At 35.0% G+C, this 23,873-nt stretch overlaps 1 protein-coding gene and 1 long non-coding RNA gene across 2 annotated transcripts in view; one reads left to right on the top strand and one right to left on the bottom strand.

Moving 5' to 3' along the window:
• The window catches only part of LOC121730632, a 25,654-nt gene extending 10,685 nt beyond the window's left edge, over positions 1–14,969 (top strand). Inside the window, exon 2 of the mRNA XM_042119772.1 lies at positions 13,976–14,969. Within this exon, the coding sequence (XP_041975706.1) occupies positions 14,104–14,919 (816 nt within the window). The 5' untranslated portion in view covers positions 13,976–14,103 and the 3' untranslated portion in view covers positions 14,920–14,969. The remainder of the gene's footprint in view (positions 1–13,975) is intronic.
• LOC121730637 lies at positions 6,054–23,873 on the bottom strand. The gene is made up of 3 exons (XR_006036138.1): positions 23,774–23,873; positions 22,685–22,687; positions 6,054–6,065 (listed from the first exon to the last, which is right to left on the bottom strand). It is a non-coding gene; the product is annotated as an uncharacterized LOC121730637 (long non-coding RNA).

Genomic DNA, 23,873 nt, shown 5'->3' with positions numbered 1-23,873 from the left:
ATTATAGTTATTAAACTACATCTCAATCCTTATTTATATTATCAAGTTTTTGAGAAATCAATATGTGATTATTTTTACTGTTCGTGTAGCTACTCCAAAACATCATGCGCAACAAGCTTTATTGATAAACCCAAAGGCATTTTTACATAAACATTCATGCGCTGCCTATTTTCTTAAATTTGAAGACTAATTAATATAATTAAATTTACTTAAAATATATTTTTTTACTGCCATTGTCCACATTGATAATCTAGTTGCAGTTACAGCTAACTTATTCCATTAAAAGTCGAGTAAGAGTGCTGGTCACCACATTTATAGCACAAGGTGTCGCCATGATAACAGGATTTAGGGTTCGCTTCGTAAATATCGTATAACAGCTCTTAATTACACTACAGCTCCTATACGAACGTTTTTAATTCTACTATAAGAGTTAGTCTGTAAGCGTGCAGTAACAGCAGAAATGTTGCCATAAGCAATTCGATTGCGTTTATAGAGCTTTTATAGAAACATAAAAGATAGCTGAGTAACGGCTGTATAAAAGCACCCAATTCAGCGAATCATCTATTCTACAGCTATTATACGACTGTTAGAGATCAAACGATCGAATAATGAGTATTTTAGCCATATTAATTCAGCATCTGCTAAAAGGTGGAGTAAAAGGGCTAAAACATAGTGCTGTAAACGTTTATTCGACGTCCTTAAAGCACACATTAGCAAATATTGCCAAATAGTCGAGATAACCGCTATTATACGATAAATAGGTGTTTTATGAACGGTTACCCGGCTCTTATACGATTAAAGGCTGAGTAAAAAAATCCTTATTCGACTGTTTTGCTGCTTGGGTTGTAATAAAATCAATTCTGAATATTATACTTAAATATTTTCATTTATTGTAGAATTTTTTAGAGAAATGCGTGGAGCTTATGCCAAAATCTATATTAAATTAAAGTTAAGTAATCGTTGGAATATGACTCTGAAGGCAGTTAGACTTGTCTTTAACCGAGCACCCTGTACCGGCGGTGTTATGCGGTGCGCGTGCGCATCTCATTGTCCGTCAGTTCGCGTGCCGCTCTATGCATACATTACGCCCGTGTTTTTGGCTAATCCATCAAATACACCGGCTACGAACTTCTTAAAACAGTCATCATCATCATCAGCACTATCATCACCATTCGAAATGAAAATGTTCATATAAATTAATCAGTAGTAGTATTCATATTTACTCTAATTCCTACAAGAATTTTAATAGCAAAGTTTTAGATCGCTATTAGAATATGTATATATATTTAATTTTGATATGTGTTGAGTAATATATTAATAGCCTAGTAAACGAATGATTCTGGTTGGAAAAGTCGAAAGCAGAAATTATGACTACGGAACTTTGTTTGGACTAGTTAGAAGATAAACAAAGGTACTAAAAGTCCTGAACCCTCCGAGGTGAGCCGGAGGGGAAGGGGGAAAAGATGGACCAATTTTTTGTTTTTTTGATTAATTTTCGAAAACGGTGCTTCGTACGAAATTTTATTGTACCACATAAGAAAAGCTAATAAAATTTTAAAACTTTGTCCTTCAAGTGCCTGACAGGCGTACGACCTTAAAGTACGCGAGTTTTAAGTTCGCGAACTTACTCAGCTCGCGTCGGTGATAGACGTACGAACTTTAAGTACGCGGGTTTTAAGTCCGCGAACTTACTCGGCTCGCGTCGGTAAACACGAGTACACTGGGTTACCATGTTGTCGACGGAAGAAGCTTTGTGTTATTTAAGAATAATATCATATTACGTTTTAAAAACTAATAAGAAAAAACTAAATCGAAAAGTTTAAATGTATACGTACGTACATATTTTTCACACAAATGAAAACCAATTTCGGTTTCGTTTGACAGCTCGAAATTGTTGCTCTATTCCGCTAGGTATATTAACTTCATGGTTCCAAGGAGATTTATAGTTTGGACAATGAATTTTCTACGACTACATGTAGGTACATCAACAGCATCAGCTATCGATGAACACCAATAAATTAATATTTTGTTTGATAACATAAAATAAATTGAGATTTTGTTGATTATTAAAGATTTAAAATTAAAAACGTTTTATTTGACTGAAAAATGTTAGCATAATTTTTAGCATTAATTACAGTAAATTTTAACAGTAGTTTAGCAAATTTTGTATCAGTCGTGTTGGCAACACTGCCTCGCGGCTCGCGACTGGCAGTGCTGCCAGACATACGAGCTACGAGTAAAATTCCAAGACGGCGAACTTACGCGCCAATCTTTAAGTACGCGAGCTTTACACAGGCGAGTAAGGTCGTCGAGCCATAAGTCCGCGTACTTACTCGCATGTCTGTCACCCCCTTCACACTTTGTATCTATCTCTAATCGTTGCCTAGCTATGAGCTTCTAAAAATGGTAGATTTTCAAACACACACGTTAATACGACCTAAGGATATTTGTGGTTTCTGAAATATCAGGAATTTTTGAAGACAGTAAATAGATGTAAGATAGCTTATTTTATGGTCTTTTATAAAACATAAAAAAAAATTCTGGATATTCTTGTCTCTAAGAAAAAATAATTGATTTTTCAATGGTCATAGAAAAGTCGTATACCAACAAATCTTTACTTAGTTTTATAAAACACCAGGGTGGATCAAGTTTTGGGTCAGCACTGTATTAATAATAAGCATTCAGCATTCATTAGCTGTATGTGAAAATGTTTCAATTCCAATCAGCATGTTACTTATTAATAAAACAACAAAAAAATATTTTAAATCGTTTATTTATCTTTGGGTTACCGCATTTTTGTTGAATTTGGAAGGGGGTGATAGAGAAAATTTACTGGCATATTCCGACTTTATGATTTTTAGGATAAGTTTTATATCAGCATTTTCTAGTATGCTACTTAAAAAAATTAGGGCAGTACATAAATTAAGTGTCACATAACATGTTAATTTATATGTTAAGTGACACTTAATTTTATTAGGGCCTGTTTCACCACTTTCTGATAAAGTGGCGAATAGGCTATTCACAACTTTTTTGACAGATTCTCCAAGTTTATGTCAAGTGCTTAAGATTTATTTGGAACTTTTTTAACTTCCATCTTTCATTATTATTCTTGCATCTTCTGTTTTAGTTCTTCTTCAGTTCTGCGATCCTAGTACCGTCCTGCAGGTTGGTTCTGACGTTGGTCCTCGCCTGGCGGTTCGCAGGAGTCTTGATAGTCAGCGACGATTCCACAACCACCTCCTCTACGAATTGTTTGCCGTTGTCCGCTGAAAAAAAAAGAGTTCGAAATTTAAATATTTTCAACAATGAAACAAATTAAGTGCAAGGCACACGATGACCTTTCTCTCTCTTTCTTAATGTGTTCTCATCAAAGATTAGAGCATGAACAGAGAATCTCCGATACAAGTGTAGATAAAGTAGATAAGTGCACAAGAAAATGTAAAAGAGATGAAACGAACGTACAGCCAAAAGTCTTTTTCTATCTTTGTCTAGAATTCTGATTGGTCGGGATACCAAGCTTTCTTTACTACAGATTTACAAGCGTTGAGTATTGGCCACAAGATTTCTCTCTTTCTAGCGAATAGTCAATTTCGTACGGGTAAACTGCTCATTCTCTGAGGGTAGATTGTCCTTTTTTCGCCACGTTCATTTAAAGCCTTGTCGAGCTCAAGGTTATCGTTAAGGCGGGGATTAATCTCAATCCAAAACTATAACTTTGCACACAACCAAAGACCAAGCGTATAAGCATCGCAATAAATTCATTTTAGCTTAGCATAACATTAAAGTCACTCAAACGGATTTCCTCTATTTTTCATGTTTTTTTTAAATATCTTTGGAAATAAACATTAAGAAACAAAATTGTTCGGTTAAAGAATTTTTAATATAGATTTACTAACAATTTATTTAAAGAAAATCTATAATTATCCTAGTTAATACTTTTATTTCGATGAAATAGATTTTTATCGGAGGTGAGTTTGTAAAGTAATTACAGCCAAAGTATTAAGTTTTATAAAAATGTTTATGGTTTAAGGTATTTTAAATATTGTACTTTATATCTTCTATTTTTTAAAACTTCGTTATTATATTGGAACTAGGTAAACCGGAAGTCGCGGAATAACAAATTGAGGTTTATCCTCGCCTTAAATATGGCGTCCGTTATTGACTTTAACCAAAGATTTGACATTTTGCATTGTAGTTAAAGTTATAGTGAAAGTTACAGTTATAGTTAAAGTAAGTTGGTGCAACCTACCCTAAGTGTATGTTCTTGTCACTTTACAGTAAACAAATACTACTGACCCTCGCACTAAGGTTTAATAGGACTTGTTATGTTTATAAGTACGTAAAGAACTAGTTGAGTTTAATGTGCATTGTTTATATGTAGCAACATCTTCTCTAAATGGTAACAAGTTTTCTAAAAATATCAATCGAGGAGCAAACGGCGTTTACTTTGACTGTTAAGAAGTTTATAACTACTAATAATAATGATTGTTCATACTCAAATCATAAACAAGCTTTTGCCCGCGACTTCGCTCGCGTTAAGAAGTAGATATCAAAGTCTCAGCCCGATCGGTTTAAAATTGACAAAGTTTAATACAAACTTTCATCCCCTTTTTTAACTCCTTGGGGGTGGAATTTATCAAAATCCTTTCTTAGCGGATGCCTACGTCATAACATCTACCTGCATGCCAAATTTCAGCCCTATCTATATAATATTATATTCTATATTATATAGTCGTTTGGGCTGTGCGTTGATAGATCACTATGTCAGTCAGTCTTGAGTTTTGAGTCACCTTTGAGTTTTATATATTATATAGATTATGTAGATGTAAAAGTCTGCCTGTCTTTCTATCTCTTGGCGCTGAACCGCCTGAACCGATTAAGATAAAGTTTTTTTTATGAAATAAGGGGGCAAACGAGCAAACGGGTCACCTGATGGAAAGCAACTTCCGTCGCCCATGGACACTCGCAACATCAGAAGAGCTGCAGGTGCGTTGCCGGCCTTTTAAGAGGGAATAGGGTAATAGGGGAGGGTAGGGATGGGAAGGGAAGGAAAGGGAATAGGGGAGGGTAGGGAAGGGAATAGGGTAGGGGATTGGGCCTCCGGTAAACTCGGCGAAACACAGCGCAAGCGCTGTTTCACGCCGGTTTTCTGTGAGAACGTGGTATTTCTCTGGTCGAGCCAGCCCATTCGTGCCGAAACTCTCTCTCCCACGTCAAGTTTGGGCGTGAAGAGATAACAGACAGATAGACAGACACACATTCGCATTTATAATTTTCGTAATTATGGCTTTAAAACAAAAATTTCGAAAATCGGTTCACAAACGGCGGAGTAATCGTTGAACATACAAAAAAAATAAAAAAATATATCCACAGCCGAACATATAACTTCCTCGTTTTTTGGAAGTCGGTTAAAAAGTGTCTGTCTATCTCTCTTACTCTTGGCGCTAAAGCCTCTGAACCGATTTAGATGAAGTTTGGGATGCACATACCTCAAATCCCGGACAAGGGACCTACAGTTTCTTAAATTGTGCAGTTACCGTGTAATAAGCGAATTACAGGCACTATATAGTTATGAATTAAATATTTTATTCCTAAATTAGAATAAATATTAACTTTTTAGAAAAAAATATTAACTTTTTTTATAATTAACTTATTTAAATAATATTTTCTCATGAAGTTTTATAATTATTACAGTCTCTGTTATTAATTTATTAATGTGTGTTTAAGATCAAATTAATATTCATGTTGTGCAAAATGTTAACGTAATTTGAATATCAAAGTTTTTAAATTTAGAACGTGGACTAGATAACTTTTGTTTTGAAACCTTTAGAAAAATAACAGCCTATCTATACGGACTTAAGTTGGAAGTTTTACGGTCGTTCCCAATATTTGATCTATCTCTGGTTTTGCCCTACTAGAGATAGGAATAGCTCAAATTTGACATTAGAGACATATATTTTATGTCAATTGTGAGCTATTCCTATCTCTAGTAGGGCAAAACCAGAGATAGATCAAATATTGGGAATGGCCGTTAATGAACAATTATTATTATATTTTAATCAAATCTGTATCATCGTACGACCATGTTATTAAAAGTTTTCTGCTCTTTTATGATGGTCTTATGCTAAGTACTCGCGTATACGGTTTTGCTCGATCGAGCCAATAACGTCAAGCAAAACCCGCGGCTCGGGATTTCGTTCTCACATTCAGCATTGCAGCAATTCCATCAAGCCGGCTCGATGCGAGCCTTCGAGCTGTCAGTTTTGCGGTCCACGCAGTAATTATTACTTAATTTGGAGTAAAACTATCGAGCAAAACCGCATATGAGTTCTTAGCATTACTGTACTTAGGTTTTGCTTTAACGTCATAATAATAATCGACGTAGTTAATTTTTGAGGTAACCTTGTGATTTGGATTTGTTTGGCGTGTATTTTGTGAATTTGATCTGAGCCAACTTTGGGCCTCTCATTGCTGATAATGTCAAAGATGAATGTAAATTTGGAATGTCAAGTCATTAGACCTAATTTTAATTTAAAATCATCACTCATAATATGTCAAGTGTCATCACATCGCTAAATGTATGCCGATTGCCCCAGAATATACGCAATGTTTTCAATTGGTAACATTTAATACAAGTTAAGATTTTAACTAATAATGAAAAAATTAAGCAGAAAATCCAATTTCTGCTGCTTAATAGAATTTATCTAGGACTCTTTATGAGTAATGTAGTCAACAGTATTTTACGTATTATATAAATAAGAAAACTTTTTGATAAACTTACACAATTTAAAGTAGCAATTGTATAAAAATATTATTTAATAAGTACAGTCCGTTTAAGTTATCTTACCTATACAATTATACCTTTGTGCCAACGATGAATAATAAATATCAATCATAATACCCATTAGTCATTATAAAATCCCAAGTTAAACAACATTAAACGAACTATAGTAAGGATACATGCAGTAGAGACTAGACAAGTCAAGGAACTATCTTGATAAAAAGGCATATGAAATAAATAGTACTCACCAACATTTCCGTATTGTAGCTTAGATTGTGGTGCAGCATAGGTACAAATAAGCAGTAGAGCAAAAAGGAACAAATGTAGAAAACGCATGGCGCTAGCGACGGTCGACGCGCGAATGTGCGCACACTGACTAGGAGGATGATTCAACAACAATATGCAATAATAGTGCAAAAAATTAGAGCATATTTTTATTATTAATATTTAATTTACACGGTCTGTTTCATTAATATATGCCTAGAAGCTATTTGTACATTGGTAGATTATTTATTGACATTAAATAGAATATCCGTGGGTTTTGGTTATCATAACTCACTGTCAAAGCCACGATAACCTTTAAATTATCAGATTTATAATACTCTTATTAACTTTCATAGACAAAAATATTACTTATATGTAAGTATCATGTTACAACTTGCATGTTATAAATTATGATTCCACTACATCACTTTACACAAAATAAGACATTAAATACGGTATTACCTTATTTAGGGTGACTACAATAATGGTGATACTTTTTAACCGACTTCCAAAAGGAGGGAAGGAGGAGGTTATATATTTTGGTATACATTATTGTATCTGTGTTTTGTTTTCTTTTTGTGATTATGTACCATTTTCTTGCATAATGTACGTATTATCTAATACTTTTCTATAATGACCATGGAGTCGTCATTCGTAGAATCATCATTTTTGTTCATCAGAGAGAATCTTAGATGATTGAATATTGTAAATATCTTTGGACACCGACACAAAAGATTATTTATTATTTATTCGCGTCACTCTAATATCTATCTATTATCTAATTAATATAACTTGAAATGTGTATAACTTTGACCAAAATATAATAGCCTCATAATGTAATAAGTGCAAAACGTTGTAGAATGGTCCTGGTTCAAGTTGCATAATGACAGTGCAGTGGGAGGAGTTGCGACACCGACCACGACCTGATCTTATTAGTAGTTGCTCGCGACTTCACATGTACTTGTCAGCTTATAGAAAGTTTTTAGATAACTCAAGAGTTTATTGCGCGCAATCTTCGAAAAAAAAATAGTTTAAATTTTTTTCAGTTAAATGCGTCGTTTTGCACTTCAGTCCCTGGTTATTTTGAGATAAAGCGCAATGTGTTCATAGGATTTCTATTCTATCGCAAGGAAATTAATGTGAAAGTTAAGGATAAATTATTAATGTTATGACTCATGAGATTAAGCTAGTAGATTGCGCATCCGTGATCGTGAAACATTAAGCGCCTTTAAAAATGCAATAGCAAAATCTAGAAACATTGATTAAGACAGTATGCAACTTAACATAAGGCGCTCGTATTTGAAAACGGCTAAAATACATATTTCATGATAAACCTAAACCGGTCGATATATTTATTTATATTATATTCTGTTATAAAAATTCAACAATGCGAAAATTTATGCCGGTTTCTCGTGTCCATTCGAATATATTTTCCAATAACTAATAAATACTTATCGAAGAAAATGACAGAATCGACGAATGAATAAATTAAGTTATTTAAAGATGGCTCAAAGATTTAGGTTATGAAATAAAACTACATCTCAAAATGAAATTATATTATTTGAAAAAGACAGTTAAAACTATTACTAGTATTCAAAGCCAGTAGTTAATTTGGGGATACACTGGGAAGTAGATGGAATTTCCCGCGTTCTCAAAACTGAACTCAGGAGTGAAATCATTAAAATCGGGCTGAGCAGCAAAAGTGTTCCCAAAACCGGGATAGGCTGAATAACCATTTGCGAAACTAGGTTGGGTAAAGTAAAAACTAGGCTGAGAAGAGAAGGTGCTACCGAAACTCGGTTGGGATGAAAAGGTGCTTCCGAAAAGGGGTTGAGAGGAAAAGGTATTTCCGAAAGTAGGCTGACTCGAGAAAGTGTTTTCGAAAGTTGGCTGGCTGGAGAAGGAATTCAAAAAGTTTGAATTAATTGACTCATGGATCTTTTTATTCTGTTCAAAAATATCCTTTGTTAATTTGTTGACGTGATCATCGATAGAGAATGAATTCCACTTTGGGGTGGGGATTTGAATAGGTTGCTGGAAGGATGCGAATTCTGGAATTTTAATCTCTGGCATTTTGATAGGGTCTGGAAAGACGAACTCGTCGGTACCACTGGGTATGGAATCGGTGTTGCTATATTCTGGAATCACCTTGTAGAATTTCTTAGTGACTCCATCTTTTGACACCACTCCTTCTACAGTCGCGAATCCATTCACATTTTTAGTAACGTACCTTTGATATTCATGGGTTGAATAACCTGAAATTATAAAGTTAATTTTTTATTATTCTCATTTTTACAATCAATATGCTTGTCTGCTAGATCTATAAATTATTAATACTAGTTTTTCTGATAAAATAATAAGGCATGGATGGAAAACATGTTCCATCTTATCTAGGTATACTTTGTTGTTATCCTTAATAATTTGCACTTGTAATTTACTGGTACCATATTCCCAAATATCATATAAACAACTCGTCAAAAATATCAGTCCCTGGTACTTCCATACTCAAACACAAACTCAAAAAATTCAAACTCAAACTTTTTTATTCAGAATAAATTTTTGCAAATATTCTCTGAACGTCTACATGATGCCTACCACCGGTTCGGGAACTAGCCCGGCGAGAAGAACCGGCGTAAGAAACTCGCACGGGGCCCACTTTTTTACCAAAAAAAGTGAGAAAAAATTAATCTCCTCCTCGCCGACCCCGCTATGTTCACTTTCCGAGAACTACAAACTATAATATTCATCGCTAAACTGTTAATACTTATGAATAATTTCTCACTTAAAAATCTTTCACACTAAACACGTTTATACTTTTACACCACATTATGTATTCTTTGGTACCGTTATTCCATGGTACCGGGAACTCGCAATAAAAAATAGCCGAAAATCTTCACGGTTCAATATCCTTAATGAACGTACCCGAAATCCCTTGAAGGATTATGGCGGACAATATAACGAGTATACTTTTCATTTTAAACGCCTCTAACAAATGCGTAATGATTTCCCATGTTCTTCTTTATATTCTTGTTCGTATATAATACGTCTTTTACGTCGGTGGGTCTGCGACTCGCTACGGTAGCGCGACAGCTATGAGGCGAATGGCTGATTAATGGCCGAATAACTGTAAGCAATTTTTTGTAGAATATAATATCTTCATCTATGTGGGGTAATGACTAATGAGTCATACGTCGGTCGGTACTCGGTAAGCGTCAAAATATGACAAATGATGAAATACATTTTGCTTAAATTAAATTGATTGAAAATTTAGAGGCATAAACTTAATAGAATTTTCATTTTATCGTACTAATCGTGCTGACAAATCAGTAAAAACTCAAAAAGACCAATAAAGCTCAAACCGTGTTTACATTTGCCAAAGTACGCAATTTTGGTATTTGCACTAATGGTTCACTGGAAAATTACAGCAAAAAATCGCTTGACGACTTTATCTACTAATTTTAGTCGTCATTTTCCAGCGTGGTAGCACCTTTATTCTTCTGCCTGCTGCCATAATATGATAATTTATAAAGATTTCGACCTTTCCCGGTTCATTATGAAACAGGCTATTGCCAAGACCGGCTGTGTTATGTTTAGGTATCTAAGGACCGGTGACTCTAACTAGACAGAACAAGTTGTACGCTTATTATCAATTTTCGGCAAAACATTCCATTTAATGGGCGAAGGAAACTATTTAAGAATAGTCGTAAAAAGTAATAAAATACTAATTATAGGATGACCAACTGGTTTATTACTCACTATGGATGAAATGATAAAGGTGCAAAATGTACAAGCAAAGTACCTGTTGTTATTGGTCTTTAAAATATGCTGCAGCTACCCTACATTAAATTATACTAATATTTCTATAGAAATATTTTAAGGCTTAAAAGTAAAAAACTACTTTCCGTCTAAATTATTTTCTTATACCATGGTCATTAACAGGAATATATTGGCTCCCCGTTTATTGAATCAGATTGGTACTTTGGGCACTTTCAAGAAACATGATATACAATATACATACATAAATAGCATAAGAAAGTTCGGTCTTGCTGTAAGCAGGTAAAAAGCGTTTATATATCTTTGGCTCGCGCTTCGCTCTCGTTGATGTCTTTTCTTCGCCACATAAGCTTTGATCAATTGTTATAAAAACCTTTTGTGTTTATTATGCGAATTTTGATGATTTTTTAAATAATATTTCTCGAATTGTATATATTTTCTTGTAGTAGATACTAGATTGTAATAATTCTACTCGCTTTTATTCGAGCACGCAGATGACATAAGAAGATTTAACTTAAATTACTTTGACAGAAGTGCAGGGGCATAGCTACCGCCGTATCTGCCTTATCAATTATAGGGGGCCCCGGGTTACAAGGGAACGTATATAACGTAGGCGTAATCAACGTGAATTTTGAGCATTTTTGAGAGGGGGCCGCCAAGCAAATTTTTACGGGGCCCCTCCGAGTCACGCTACGCTTCTGCAGAAGGGCTAGTGCTTACCAGCCGTCTATCAAATGACACATTACAAATTGGTGGCATTAGTTTTATGTCACAAAAGTTAAAACTAAGTGATAATACTTTAGAGTGTGTACGTGGGAGAGCCATGCTTCGGCACGAATGGGCCGGCTCGACCGGAGAAATACCACGTTCTCACAGAAAACCGGCGTGAAACAGCGCTAGCGCTGTTTCACGCCGAGTGAGTGAGTTTACCGGAGGCCCAATCCCCTACCCTATTCCTTCCCCTACCCTCCCCTATTCGCTTCGCATCCCTACCCTCCCTTATTACCCTATTCCCTCTTAAAAGGCTGGCAACGCATCTGCAGCTCTTCTGATGCTGCGAGTGTCCATGGGCGACGGAAGTTGCTTTCCATCAGGTGACCCGTTTGCTCGTTTGCCCCCTTATTTCATAAAGAAAATGAATCCCGTGTATACAGGTTGCAATTAAACCTTTCTGCCAATTTTTTTCCAGGGCTTAGGTATCATTAGAAGAGTCCATTTAACAAAAAAAGGGTGTTTTTATGACATATTTTATCTCATTTAAAATCGTTGCAGAACGGTCACTCGCGGAGGTGGTTTTGAGCGGGGTAGACGCGGGGGGAGGCGCGCACGCGGGGGCTCGTCGCGCGCGTCGTGTGCAGTGTTTTTAGGATAACTTTCGGAAGCTATTACTCAACATTTTAGTACTGAGTGATTATTTAAAGAAAAAACACGTATATTTTTATTTTTAACAATATATCAAAAATTGGCAGGAAGGTTTAATTGCACCCTGTATAGTTCACTGTAAAAGTAGCAGCGCTAAAAGAGTATTTTTTTCACTTTTGTATGGGTAACCTCGTGACGCTGGGGCGCTTGCCCATACAAAACATAAAAAATGGTATTTCAGCGCTGCTACTTTCACGGTGAACTCTCTACAAGGAACAGATACACACCCAGTATTATTAAGTACTTAGTTTTGTTAAACCCTGTGTATGGTGTTGAAAAATACAGTTCGTATTTTTCAACACCATACAACAGTGTGAACGATCGCAAAACTCGTTTCATCTATCATACGAGTTCTATGTTTTAATTTCAGCGTTTTACTCGGTAATTATATATGTAAATTTTTATTTTTATTAAATTAAATGGTAGGATTTCTTAACGAAGTAATCTTTTACTTAATGGTTGTAGTTATAAGAGAAATAAACTAATTTTATAGATTTACTTAGTACCAGAGGCCAACGTATTTGTCATAAAATGAATAGGAAAAAGTAAAGCAATAGAAAATTATTCATTACTAGACTTTCCGCGCGGCTTTGCCTGCGTACATTAGATATCTCACAGACAAATTAGTCCACAAAAATAACTTATGAAAATAACACCTTCACGAGGTCTACTTTTTATCTGTGCCAAATAACAGAAAAATTGATCCAGAAGTTCGTGAGATAAGCCCTTTCAAATAATTTACCCCCTTTTTCCACATTTTCTTCTATTTCTCCGCTCCTATTAGTCTTAGCGTGATAAAATATAGCCTAATAGCCTTCCACGATAAATGGACTATCTAACACTGAAATAATGTTTCAAATCGAACTAGTAGTTCCTGAGATTAGCGCGTTCAAACAAACAAACAAACAAACTCTTCCCAATTATAATATGAGTATAGATAGTATAGATTTGACGAGCAAAATAATCAGACATAACGATTTATTTTAAAATTTTCTATACAAAAACGTGCATCAAAAATAATAATATTTAGTATTTACTGAAAAAATATTATAAACGACATGAAAGACTAAGACTTAGTGTTATGCCCTAAGTTTTAGTTTTAGGTCTTAGTCTTAGGATTCTTTAGATCCCAAATACATTCTAAGAAGTATTTTAGTGAGTCAGATATAAAATTACAAATAAAACATAACAGTAAATAAACAAATTATATCAAATCAAGTTAAACAACTGTGACACTGGACGTTGTAAATCTCGCAGGGTTCAACGAATCTATACAAACAAGCTTCTTTCTAGATTTATAAATCGCATTTTACCATATTATTTTATATTTGGGTGATCAATTTACAATGATGTCATTGCCCCTGGTCGAGGAAGGGGACAGCTTGTCTCTATATATAGAGACTACAACTAGAAATGGGTGTTGTGCTATCTTTCACGTAAACAAATATGAATAAGTTCGTGATTGCTCTCCTTCCTTTGCTGGCGGTGGCGAATGCTGGGATATACTCAGCAACATGGCCTGGTAAGTTCAATTCCTTGTTATAAATTTTCCTGTCTATAGAAAGGAAAATATCTATAGATACAACAGAACACGGCGTGATTCAGAGTTTCTATCGATTAGACCTAGAGTCCCTAAGCATCTCAAAATGTCATTGTTTTTTTTTTATCTTCTAGAATGTACGAGTAAATCGGACTGTTCTTAAGTTAACCAATCAATAACATTGTGTTTTTCAGAAGGTGAGGTAGATGCGAAGCTGATTCTTAGAAGTGGCCACATTGGACTACAAGGAGTAGATTCTGCCACTCATAATCCAGGATATGTTCCCCAACTCAGAAGTGACTTGGTGGAGGAGCCCAGTAACATGGACATGAAGAAAGATGAAGAAAAGGATTCTGTAAAACCCGTTCAAGAAGCGGATAAGGAAAAAGATAAAGTAGAAGAAGTAAATCCTGACCAAGGTAATAGAGCTCAAGTTGGATTACGTAGCGATTTGCCAGAATATGTGGAAATTGGTCACATGCAGAATCGCCCACCAAGCGCCTGGGAATCATGGAGATACCAGCCCAAACGTGTTCGTTCAGTCATCATCGAAGAAACTGATGCCAAGCCGACTGGTATTGTAGAGTCCCCTGAAGCCCCTGCATCTACCGCTAGAACGCCAGAACTTGAGAAGTTGGACCCTAAGCCAGCCACTATTGTAGAGACACCAGAGGCACCTACTTCCAACTCCAAACCAGAGAACGAACCAGAGAAACCAGAGATACCAGAGAAACTTGAGAACGCAGAACCTATTGCAGACAACAAAGAGCAACTCAGATATGGATATTTGATCCCGACTTACAACTACTACGGAAATAGATACCCGATTCGTCTCAACCCTTCGTACCAATCAGCCTCAGCCGTAGCACAAAATGCCCCAGGAATTAACTTCGCAGCATCATCAGCGAACGCCCAAGGCTTCGGCAATGGCGCTGCTATATCTCAAGCTGTGAACTACGGTGGACTACAGTCGGCTGTGTCTAGTGCTAACAACAACCAGGGTTCCGCCATCGCCGCTGCTCAGAACTACGGAAGACAGTCGTCAAGTGTTGCCCAGGCTTACAACAATCGTGGTCGCGTTAGGTACGTTGCCCCTCAGTACCAAAGTGCGAGTGCTTTTGCCGCCAACCACAACTGATCAAACTAAAATATGTAGGTACTGTTTTTGAAATTGTATAGAATTGAAAATCTCTGAGATAAAGTTGATGCTTATGTATTTTTAAAATCGTGTTAATGTAGATTTTTAATTTTGATCTCCTCTTGATTGACTGTGCTTAGATTTTAATAAGACTTGACTGATGGTAATTAAAATATAATTTTAATTAATTGATCGTAATAAACATTGTCAATTGTCTTCGTGTATTTTTCTTTATACCTATCGTAGCTTACAACACATTTTTATCTTCTTTTATAAGTCTACTTTTGGTGGTCATGAGTAAAGGTCGTTTTTTTAAAACAACTAATTACTTATCATAATATTACCTAAATATAATATTATTATGATCAAAGTGTGAAGCGTAGAAATTTGTAACATAAATTTTAAAATATAATAGGTTTTATTGTTTTACTAACGACTTCCCGCTGTTATTCTAATAAAAATATCAAATGACTATACAATTTTAAATAAAATATATTATAATGATAAATTACAATAACTAATATAAAACTAATAAATATATTTGAAGACGAATGGATGATCACGATAAATACCATTTAAAAATGGAGGCTTTATGGCCGGAAAATGATTTGAAATAAAAAATACTGTGCATTTTATGTGTAGCCAGATATATAAGCCAGGTGATGAAGTTAAATAAGTTACAAGGTTTGTTCATATTATAAGGGAAAAAATGAGTAAATATCCGTATGTATCGAAATATTACTTATCGTGTTCTTCCACTCACGTCTTCGTTTATGATAATAAATTCAATATGAGTAGGTAAATAATAAAACAGAGTACATGAAGTATAAATTTATTAATACTAAAATACTTATTTAGTCTAACAATATCACATCATATTCGTTTATCCGTCCCACTGGGTAATGAGAGTCAACGAACAGAGAGTGTCCTATGTATTGCAAAAATACTTTGGCTCTTTAAAATGACTCCAGCTAGTTATAACACAGCAATTATCTCACTAGTTATCGACACATATAATATTTAATTTGCACTAGCTTGATTTATCTTATGATCTGGTGTAAAAATACTGCTCGAAATACTTCTGTGTTCCACTTTTCCGTCCTCAGATGCACTTTTAGCTAGACTCAAATCATTAGGACCAGAATTCACTGACGCTGAGACAGATGTTCCGTAGCCATTGCTTCCAGAAGTTTTGGTCAATGACAGAGCGGCTTGGTACCCTGGAGTATTGGACGTAGATATTAAAGCAGATCTTAGGACCATGCCATCTGTTTCAGAGGAAATTGCCGTTTGGTATCCTGGACTATTTTGAACTAAGATGGTCTGTCCCGGAGAATGTCCTTTAGAGTTTGATTTTGGAATGGAAATCTGTGGAATTTGAACTTGCAGTGGTAGAATAGGCTCCGCTATATTGAGCGGTTGTATATTAAGGGGCTGTGGTATGTTAAAGCGCTGTATATTTAACGGTTGTTGTATATAAGGTTGTATGTTTATCGGATGTTGTGGTATATTTGGTTGCATCGGTAGCTGCAGGTCAAATGCAGACGCAGGGAAAAGCCACGGGTACTCTGAAAAGTAAATAGTTGGTGAAAACTCTGAAAAATATATCCTGCAAACATATTCATGAATATAAAAATACTTGCAGACATCTGTTTGTCCCTGGGATGCTCATTAGAGCATTTTCTTATTTGTAATGTTTTATATTTTTCTGAAATTTTGAATAAAATCTTGGCTTACAGGTACTGAATAATCTGACGTGCTTTGTTTTTTATCTAAGCGCCTGTGCCTTTTTTGCCACTAATTTTCTAAACGCGAAATTAGAATTATGTTTTTCGTGTTATACGTTTTTTTAACACCTTCTCAACCACAGAAATGGATTTCTGTGTTCTCAACCTTGGAGTCTAAAATGCAAAGGTGGCGCAAGGGTTGGGGGATGTGGGCGACCGCCCACGGCCTCGCGGTCCAAGGGGCCTCGCGCCTATTGGGCGAGGATTCTTTTTTGGGAATTTACCCGTTTTGATATTCAAATTTTATTAATGAAAAAATGATTGTCTAAAAATAATCCATTTGGACCTAGGGGGCCTCGCAAAATGTATCTCGCCCACATAAAATTTTGATCTTGCTCCGCCACTGCTAAAATGTAAACGGATTTTCGCAATAAAACTTTTAAGGTAGGTACAATTAGATTCTTTAGGACAAAAGGTCCTGACAAATACACGGGGTCGGCTATATAATGTGTAACATCATAGCATTTGGGGCAATGTACTAATTAAAGTAATAAAGTTTGATTTGTTTGCTTTCAATAGGATTCGAAGCTATAAGACTGATTTTAATGATGATTGTCCCAGACAGATATTAAAATACATAATAAAAAAATATGCCCAATTATAAAGTCATTTTTAATACCTTATAATATAAGGTAAAATGATACCTTTCATGAAATTATTCTTTAGCTATTATATAGCTATATAGCTACAGAATAATTGAATTGTTCATAAAAATAACAATTCACTAGTTCCTACCGTGATCAACCGTTAGTCATTTGACATTTCATTGTAAGAAATTGCTTACTTTATAATTTTTTTAAGGGAACAAAGGGACATGAGGGAAAAAAAGCGACTTTGTTTTATAATATGTATAGATGATAATTAATAGTTTTACTTATGTAGAATTGTAGATAATATATTGAATGATACATGTAGAAATAGTTAAAATGTGAGCGTTTTAAGAATTCAGATAAATACATAAAAAACAGAAGTACCTAACGTAATTAAAAAGAAAATTAACCCACTGTTAACTTTGCTGCGTAAATAGAAAATATACATTTTTTACAGTTAAATTACATACGTATCGTACAGTCCATACTAATATTATAATTAATGTTCTGTTTGTCTATTTATTACCTCTTCACCACCAAACTACTAAACCCATTTTGCTGAAATTTGGTAGCTATGGAGATACTTTGAGTCCCGACTCCCGAGAACAGGATACTTTTTATCCCGGAAAAATATACGGTTCCCCCGCGATAAATGCATGTTACTGGTGTCATCTTGTACTCGGTACTGTATATTTGTTACAATTAGTCACGAAATTGAAGTTTTAAGGAGAAGGAAAATTTAATTTAAACTTACGATAAAACATTGGCAGGGACGCGGCATCGATGAGAACTAACGTCGATACAAAGATGAGTAATTCGAATGCCATTGCAAATTGTTGTAGTAATGGTTGTTGTTCGTCTCTCGTGCTTATATATGACTTGACACTCCCACCTCAGGCCGTTTGTCCACCGCCTCCGTCGCCGGGACGTCATCGACAAACATTTAAAATAATAGTAAAGGTTCCCTAGAACATTTTTTTTTGATACCTACTTATCAAGCAAACCTGCTGGTTAGGGTTCCGTTTTAGGGTTCTGTAATCAACAAGTCCTCGTTGACTACGGACCTCTAAAACGGAACCCTAACCAGCTGATTTTTTTGTATATTGATAGTTTAATAGTTATGTAGTTTAAGTGTAACCTTGTCCTACAAATAAAACAATCCATATTTTAGGACCAACAAATTGAAATATTAAATCCTTTCTATCTCAGTTAGCTACCACTTTCGAGAATTTTCGCAGAGAAAATTGTTGTTCGTCTTATCAAAATGAAGCTACTCACGAAAGTTTTGCTTGATAGTTAAAAAAAAGTTCTAGGGAACAGCTGTACTATAAATAACATTTAAAAAAACACGCACACAAATTATTACATTGCCATTCACTCCTAATATGCAAAGTTTCGAATTAATTAGACTACTGGAGATAGGTAAAAATCTTGCTCAAAGATTCCGTTACATACATACATGATACAGCCCAAGCTAATAAAAGCATGTTAAAAATGCCACTTTATGACCTAGGCTATAGGTTTCATTTTCTACCGACATTAGTCCAGCGACTCATACTTCTTTTGTAGTGGTAGCAAAACGAAACCTAAACCTATGTCATAGAGGCAAGAGGCATTTTATTTGACTTTTTGTCGGTGACGTCCCGGAGAAGGCGGTGATGGACAATAGTCCTAAGGATAAAGATGAACCCAACGGTAAATGGATTTGAATCGATATTTTAACATAAATAAATCATAAATTTTTATGACTTATAAAATCTAGCTTCTGATTTTTATTTGCTGTTAATAATTTAAAGAGGCTAGATATAAAACAAGTTAAACATTTCCTTTCGGCTTCCCATTTTGGATGCTTTAGATATTATTATAATGTAAGCAGTAAATTATGTAAAATAAATTGTAAAGCTCACGATTAAAATCTAAGTAGATAGCCTTAGATCTGTACCAGTTTGAAGAGATACTTTCTCTGAGGCGATACATATTTTTTTATGAAATAAGGGGGTTAACGAGCAAACGGGTCACCTGATGGAAAGCAACTTCCGTCACCTATGGACACTCGCAGCATCAGAAGAGCTGCAGGTGCGTTGCCAGCCTTTTAAGAGGGAATAGGGTAATAGGGGAGGGTAGGAAAGGAAAGGGAATAGGGGAGGGTAGGGCAGGGAATAGGGTAGGGGATTGGGCCTCCGGTAAACTCACTCACTCGGCGAAACACAGCGCAAGCGCTGTTTCACGCCGGTTTTCTGTGAGAACGTGGTATTTCTCCGGTCGAGCCGGGCCATTCGTGCCGAAGCATTGCTCTCCCTCGTATAGAATTTCTATAATAATATTATTTTTAAGCATATTTTGTACTATCTGAGATTTGAGAAATTTATTCTACATCTACGTTTATGAAGGTAATTTTACTGCGTGATATAATCCGTCTAAAATTAAATCTGTCTCTAAATCAATTCCTATGATATCATTTTAGATATATCTTAAAGTTTAAGCAATAAATACTCTTTTTTATTTATTACTAGCTATCCCGGTGAACTTCGTGTCACTTTAAAACCTTCCCTGGATTTCTACGAATATTTTAAGACTAAAATCAGCCCAATCCGTTTAGCCGTTTTCAATTTTTTATGCGCGACTAACACATTTGAAAATCCATTTTTATTAATAAGTTGGCAACAAACAGTTATAAAATATAAATATATAACATTTACATTAAGTTTACAATAATTACTCAAACATAGGAATTATAGGAAGTTAACATAACTGTGGCAGTCTTCCACAGTGCGTTTTTCGCGTAACTTTCTGCCGCGCACTGTAAAACTCTGGAAAGAACTGTCACCAGCAGTATTTCCGGACCTATACAACCTGCAAACCTTCAAAAAAAAGAGCGTATTCCCTCTTAAAAGGCCGGCAACGTACCTGCAGCTCTTCTGATGTTGTGAGTGTCCATGGGCGACGGTAGTTGCTTACCATCAGGTGACCCGTTTGCTTGATTGCCCCCTTATTTAAAAAAAAAAACTTTAAGCTTATTCTCTAGTATGTTATAAGGGATACAGTAAATAAATCTCTTTGTTATAAGTCTCTCTACTCTATCTAATCTTCCATCTCTCTATCATTTATTTATTTTTTACCGTTTTATAAATTGGCGGTAAGCCATTTTTCTTTGAGTTAATTACAATAGAGTGTTCTAGTTTTTGATGAATGTCCTCTCGTTTTCTGCTAATGATCAAATAATAAATTATTTACAGTTTGATGAAATATTAGCCTATAATCACCAATCTACACGTGTATTTTTAAGCCTCAAGAGATATTTTATTGACAATATTTTTAGGTGTGAGTTTTAGGTGAATAAAATTTTTATTTTGTTTTATAAAATTATGCAGGTTATTGTGTAGTTGTTTTATATGTTATATATATATATATATATATATAAAATTTTATTAAAATTGGTTGAGCCATTTTGGACACAAGCCTTATATATGTATATGTATATGTATATATATATATATATATATATATATATATTATATATTATATATATATATATATATATATATATATATATATATATATATATATATATATATATATATATATATATATATATATATATATATATATATATATATATATATATATATATATATATATATATATATATATATATATATATATATATATATACATATACATATACATATATAAGGCTTGTGTCCAAAATGGCTCAACCAATTTTAATAAAATTTTATATGTACCACCTAGGAAATTGATTAGTAGGCAGTTGATAGACCTACGCCATTTGGTCAGGTTATCTCAATTCAATACTAGTCATGTACTGTCAGTTTGATATAAGGCGACCAAATTACTTAGGTCCGCAATCTGTCTATGAATCAACTTCTCCGATAGTACATTCGTTAGGCCTGAGAATAGGTTTTTATCTAATTTTTATATTGACACTAACGCCTCCGTGGTCTAGTGGTATAGAGCGCGGCTCTTGACTCAGATGTTATTTCCAAGTTGCAGGCTGATCACCTGATTGTCTGACAAGTAAGATGATCCATGCGTCGGATGGGCATGTAAAAAGTCGGTCCTGCGCCTGATCTCTCGCCGGTCGTGTTGGTCTTCCGTCCAACTGGGTTATGAGACTAAAGGAATAGAGAGTGCTCTTGTGTACTGCGCACACACTTGGGCACTATAAAATTACTCCTGCGTAGCTGGCCTGGTTTCAATGAAACCGGCCAGCGTCACCGAAACCGGTGTGGGAGCTATTATTATTATTATTGATACTAGAAATAATTTATAAGGCAAAACATCGTTTGCCGGGTCAGCTAGTAATAATAATAATCTATAGCAGTTTCTCGCGACTCTTTGCTTTTATTTCTCTAGGGCCATGAATTTTGGTTACCTATGCATTTCGTAGTAATAGTCGACTTAAAATTCCAATAAACGCTGAGGTGAGTCTGTCTATGTATTTAGATATTATTTTTTGTTGAAAATTTCTGCGCAAACATTTTTTTTTTCATTTCCTAGTCTATTTTGGCAAAGGTACGGGAAAGTCTGCTCGTAGTTTCGACAGGACGTATTTTTACAATAGTTTTTATTTACACACACTTTTTATTACTTTGACTACAAATGGCGATTTTTATTAAGATTAATCATCTAAAACGTTTGCCGCGGTAGGTGGGCCCGGGCGAGTTCAGTGTGATATACGAGGTCAAAGCGGTGTTACTGTACCTGTTTGGGCACATCAATAATAATCGGCCAAGTGCGAAATGGGTCTTAGTAGTACAAGTTCCTTATCCAAGTATAACAATTTTTATCTTAGTAAATAAAGAAGAAAGTTAGTGTGTATACAGTGTTACTTCTTCACGCAAATCTATACTAATATTATAAATGCGAAAGTATCTCCGTCTGTCTGTCTGTCTGTCTGTCTGTCTCGCTTTCACGCCAAAACTACTGAACCAATTGTAATGAAATTTTGTACACAGATAGTCTAAAGCCTGAGAAAGGACAAAGGCTACTTTTTAACTGGAAAATTAATTGGACACCAATTTTGTTGACACCGCGCGCTATAAACTGAAGTCCACGCGGACGAAGTCGCGGGCAACAGCTAGTCTTATATATATAAAACTCAAAGGCGACTGACTGACTGATTGACATAGTGATCTATCAACGCACAGCCCAAACCACTGGACGGATCGGGCTGAAATTTGGCATGCAGGTAGATGTTATGACGTAGGCATCCGCTAAGAAAGGATTTTGATAAATTCCAACCCCAAGGGGTTCAAATAGGGGATGAAAGTTTGTATATAATAATGCTTCTCACGCAAGCGAAGCCGCGGGCATAAGCTCGTATTATATATTACCGAATATTTTTTTGATTAAATTGGCAATTAATACACACTTAGGCTACTTTATATCCTGAAAAACCACATAGTTTCTGTAGAATACGTCGTATGATACGCATAGATCATATCCCAGTGATTCATATTTAAATCTTTTAAATTACTACGCAGGAAAATTCCCGTTTTGCTATGAATACAGTTAAAACTAGTTATTCTGCTCACGTTTTTCATTGCGTATAATAATTGTTAAGTCCTTGTTTCACCACCTAAGACTAAAATCCATAAGTTACCTGCTGTTTCTATACGATAGTAAGCTAAATCTTATATATAAAATTCTCGTGTCACAATGTTAGGCCGCGTACTCCTCCGAAACGGCTTTACTGATTTTAACCAAATTCTACATGCATATTTAGTGGGTCTGAGAATCGGCTACTGGCTACTTTTTATATTGATAAGTGCATTTGTTGTATGAATAATAGTAAATTATTACAACTAGAGACTGACGCGATCATTGTTTGTGCGACGGGATAGCGATGGACGTTGTCATAGTAACATCACTTCAATAAAATAATATGGACGAAATTCTTTATAATATAATGGCAAAGCGACGTTTGCCGGGACAGCTAGTAATCAATAAGGAAAAATCTTTACTTAACACTCTTTCTAAAGGAACCCCAAATAAAATAATTTACAGTTTTATTATAATCAATCGCATATAGCGGTACCATCATAAAAGCTGCATAATATCCTTTTATACTTTTTAACTATAGGTTTTTATGATTTATGAGTATCGTAGGCGATAGTATAGTGGATATTGTTCACAAATTTGTTCGAAAATTGGTATTTTGTGCGGAAAATATGAAATATTTCGTTAAATATATTAAAAAAAGTTTCTTGTAGTCATTTCCAGGGTCTCATGCTTATGTGACTATCCACCATTCGTTACATCTACATTGCTTTAGCATTCAAAGTGTGAAGAGATAACAGACTCATGTGACAGACACCCAGACACAGATGACAGAGCCATTTATAAAATTGGTATGTATATAACGACGCGATTTAACAACATCGTAGACATATAATGTTTATGCACTGATACATATTCTGAGATTTTTATTTTCTTCTCCAAAAATTATACTGTTACCTACGAATAATAAAAAGTAAAAACTAAGGAAACGTAACTCCGATACATTAACCGTTTTGAATTTCGTTCCTTTACGCACACTAAAATATAGCAACGAAAC

Source organism: Aricia agestis, chromosome 9 (assembly GCF_905147365.1).
Source record: "Aricia agestis chromosome 9, ilAriAges1.1, whole genome shotgun sequence".
NCBI lineage: Eukaryota > Metazoa > Arthropoda > Insecta > Lepidoptera > Lycaenidae > Aricia > Aricia agestis.
The sequence above is the reverse complement of the archived record's forward strand: the minus strand, read 5'-3'. Positions and strand labels throughout refer to the sequence as shown.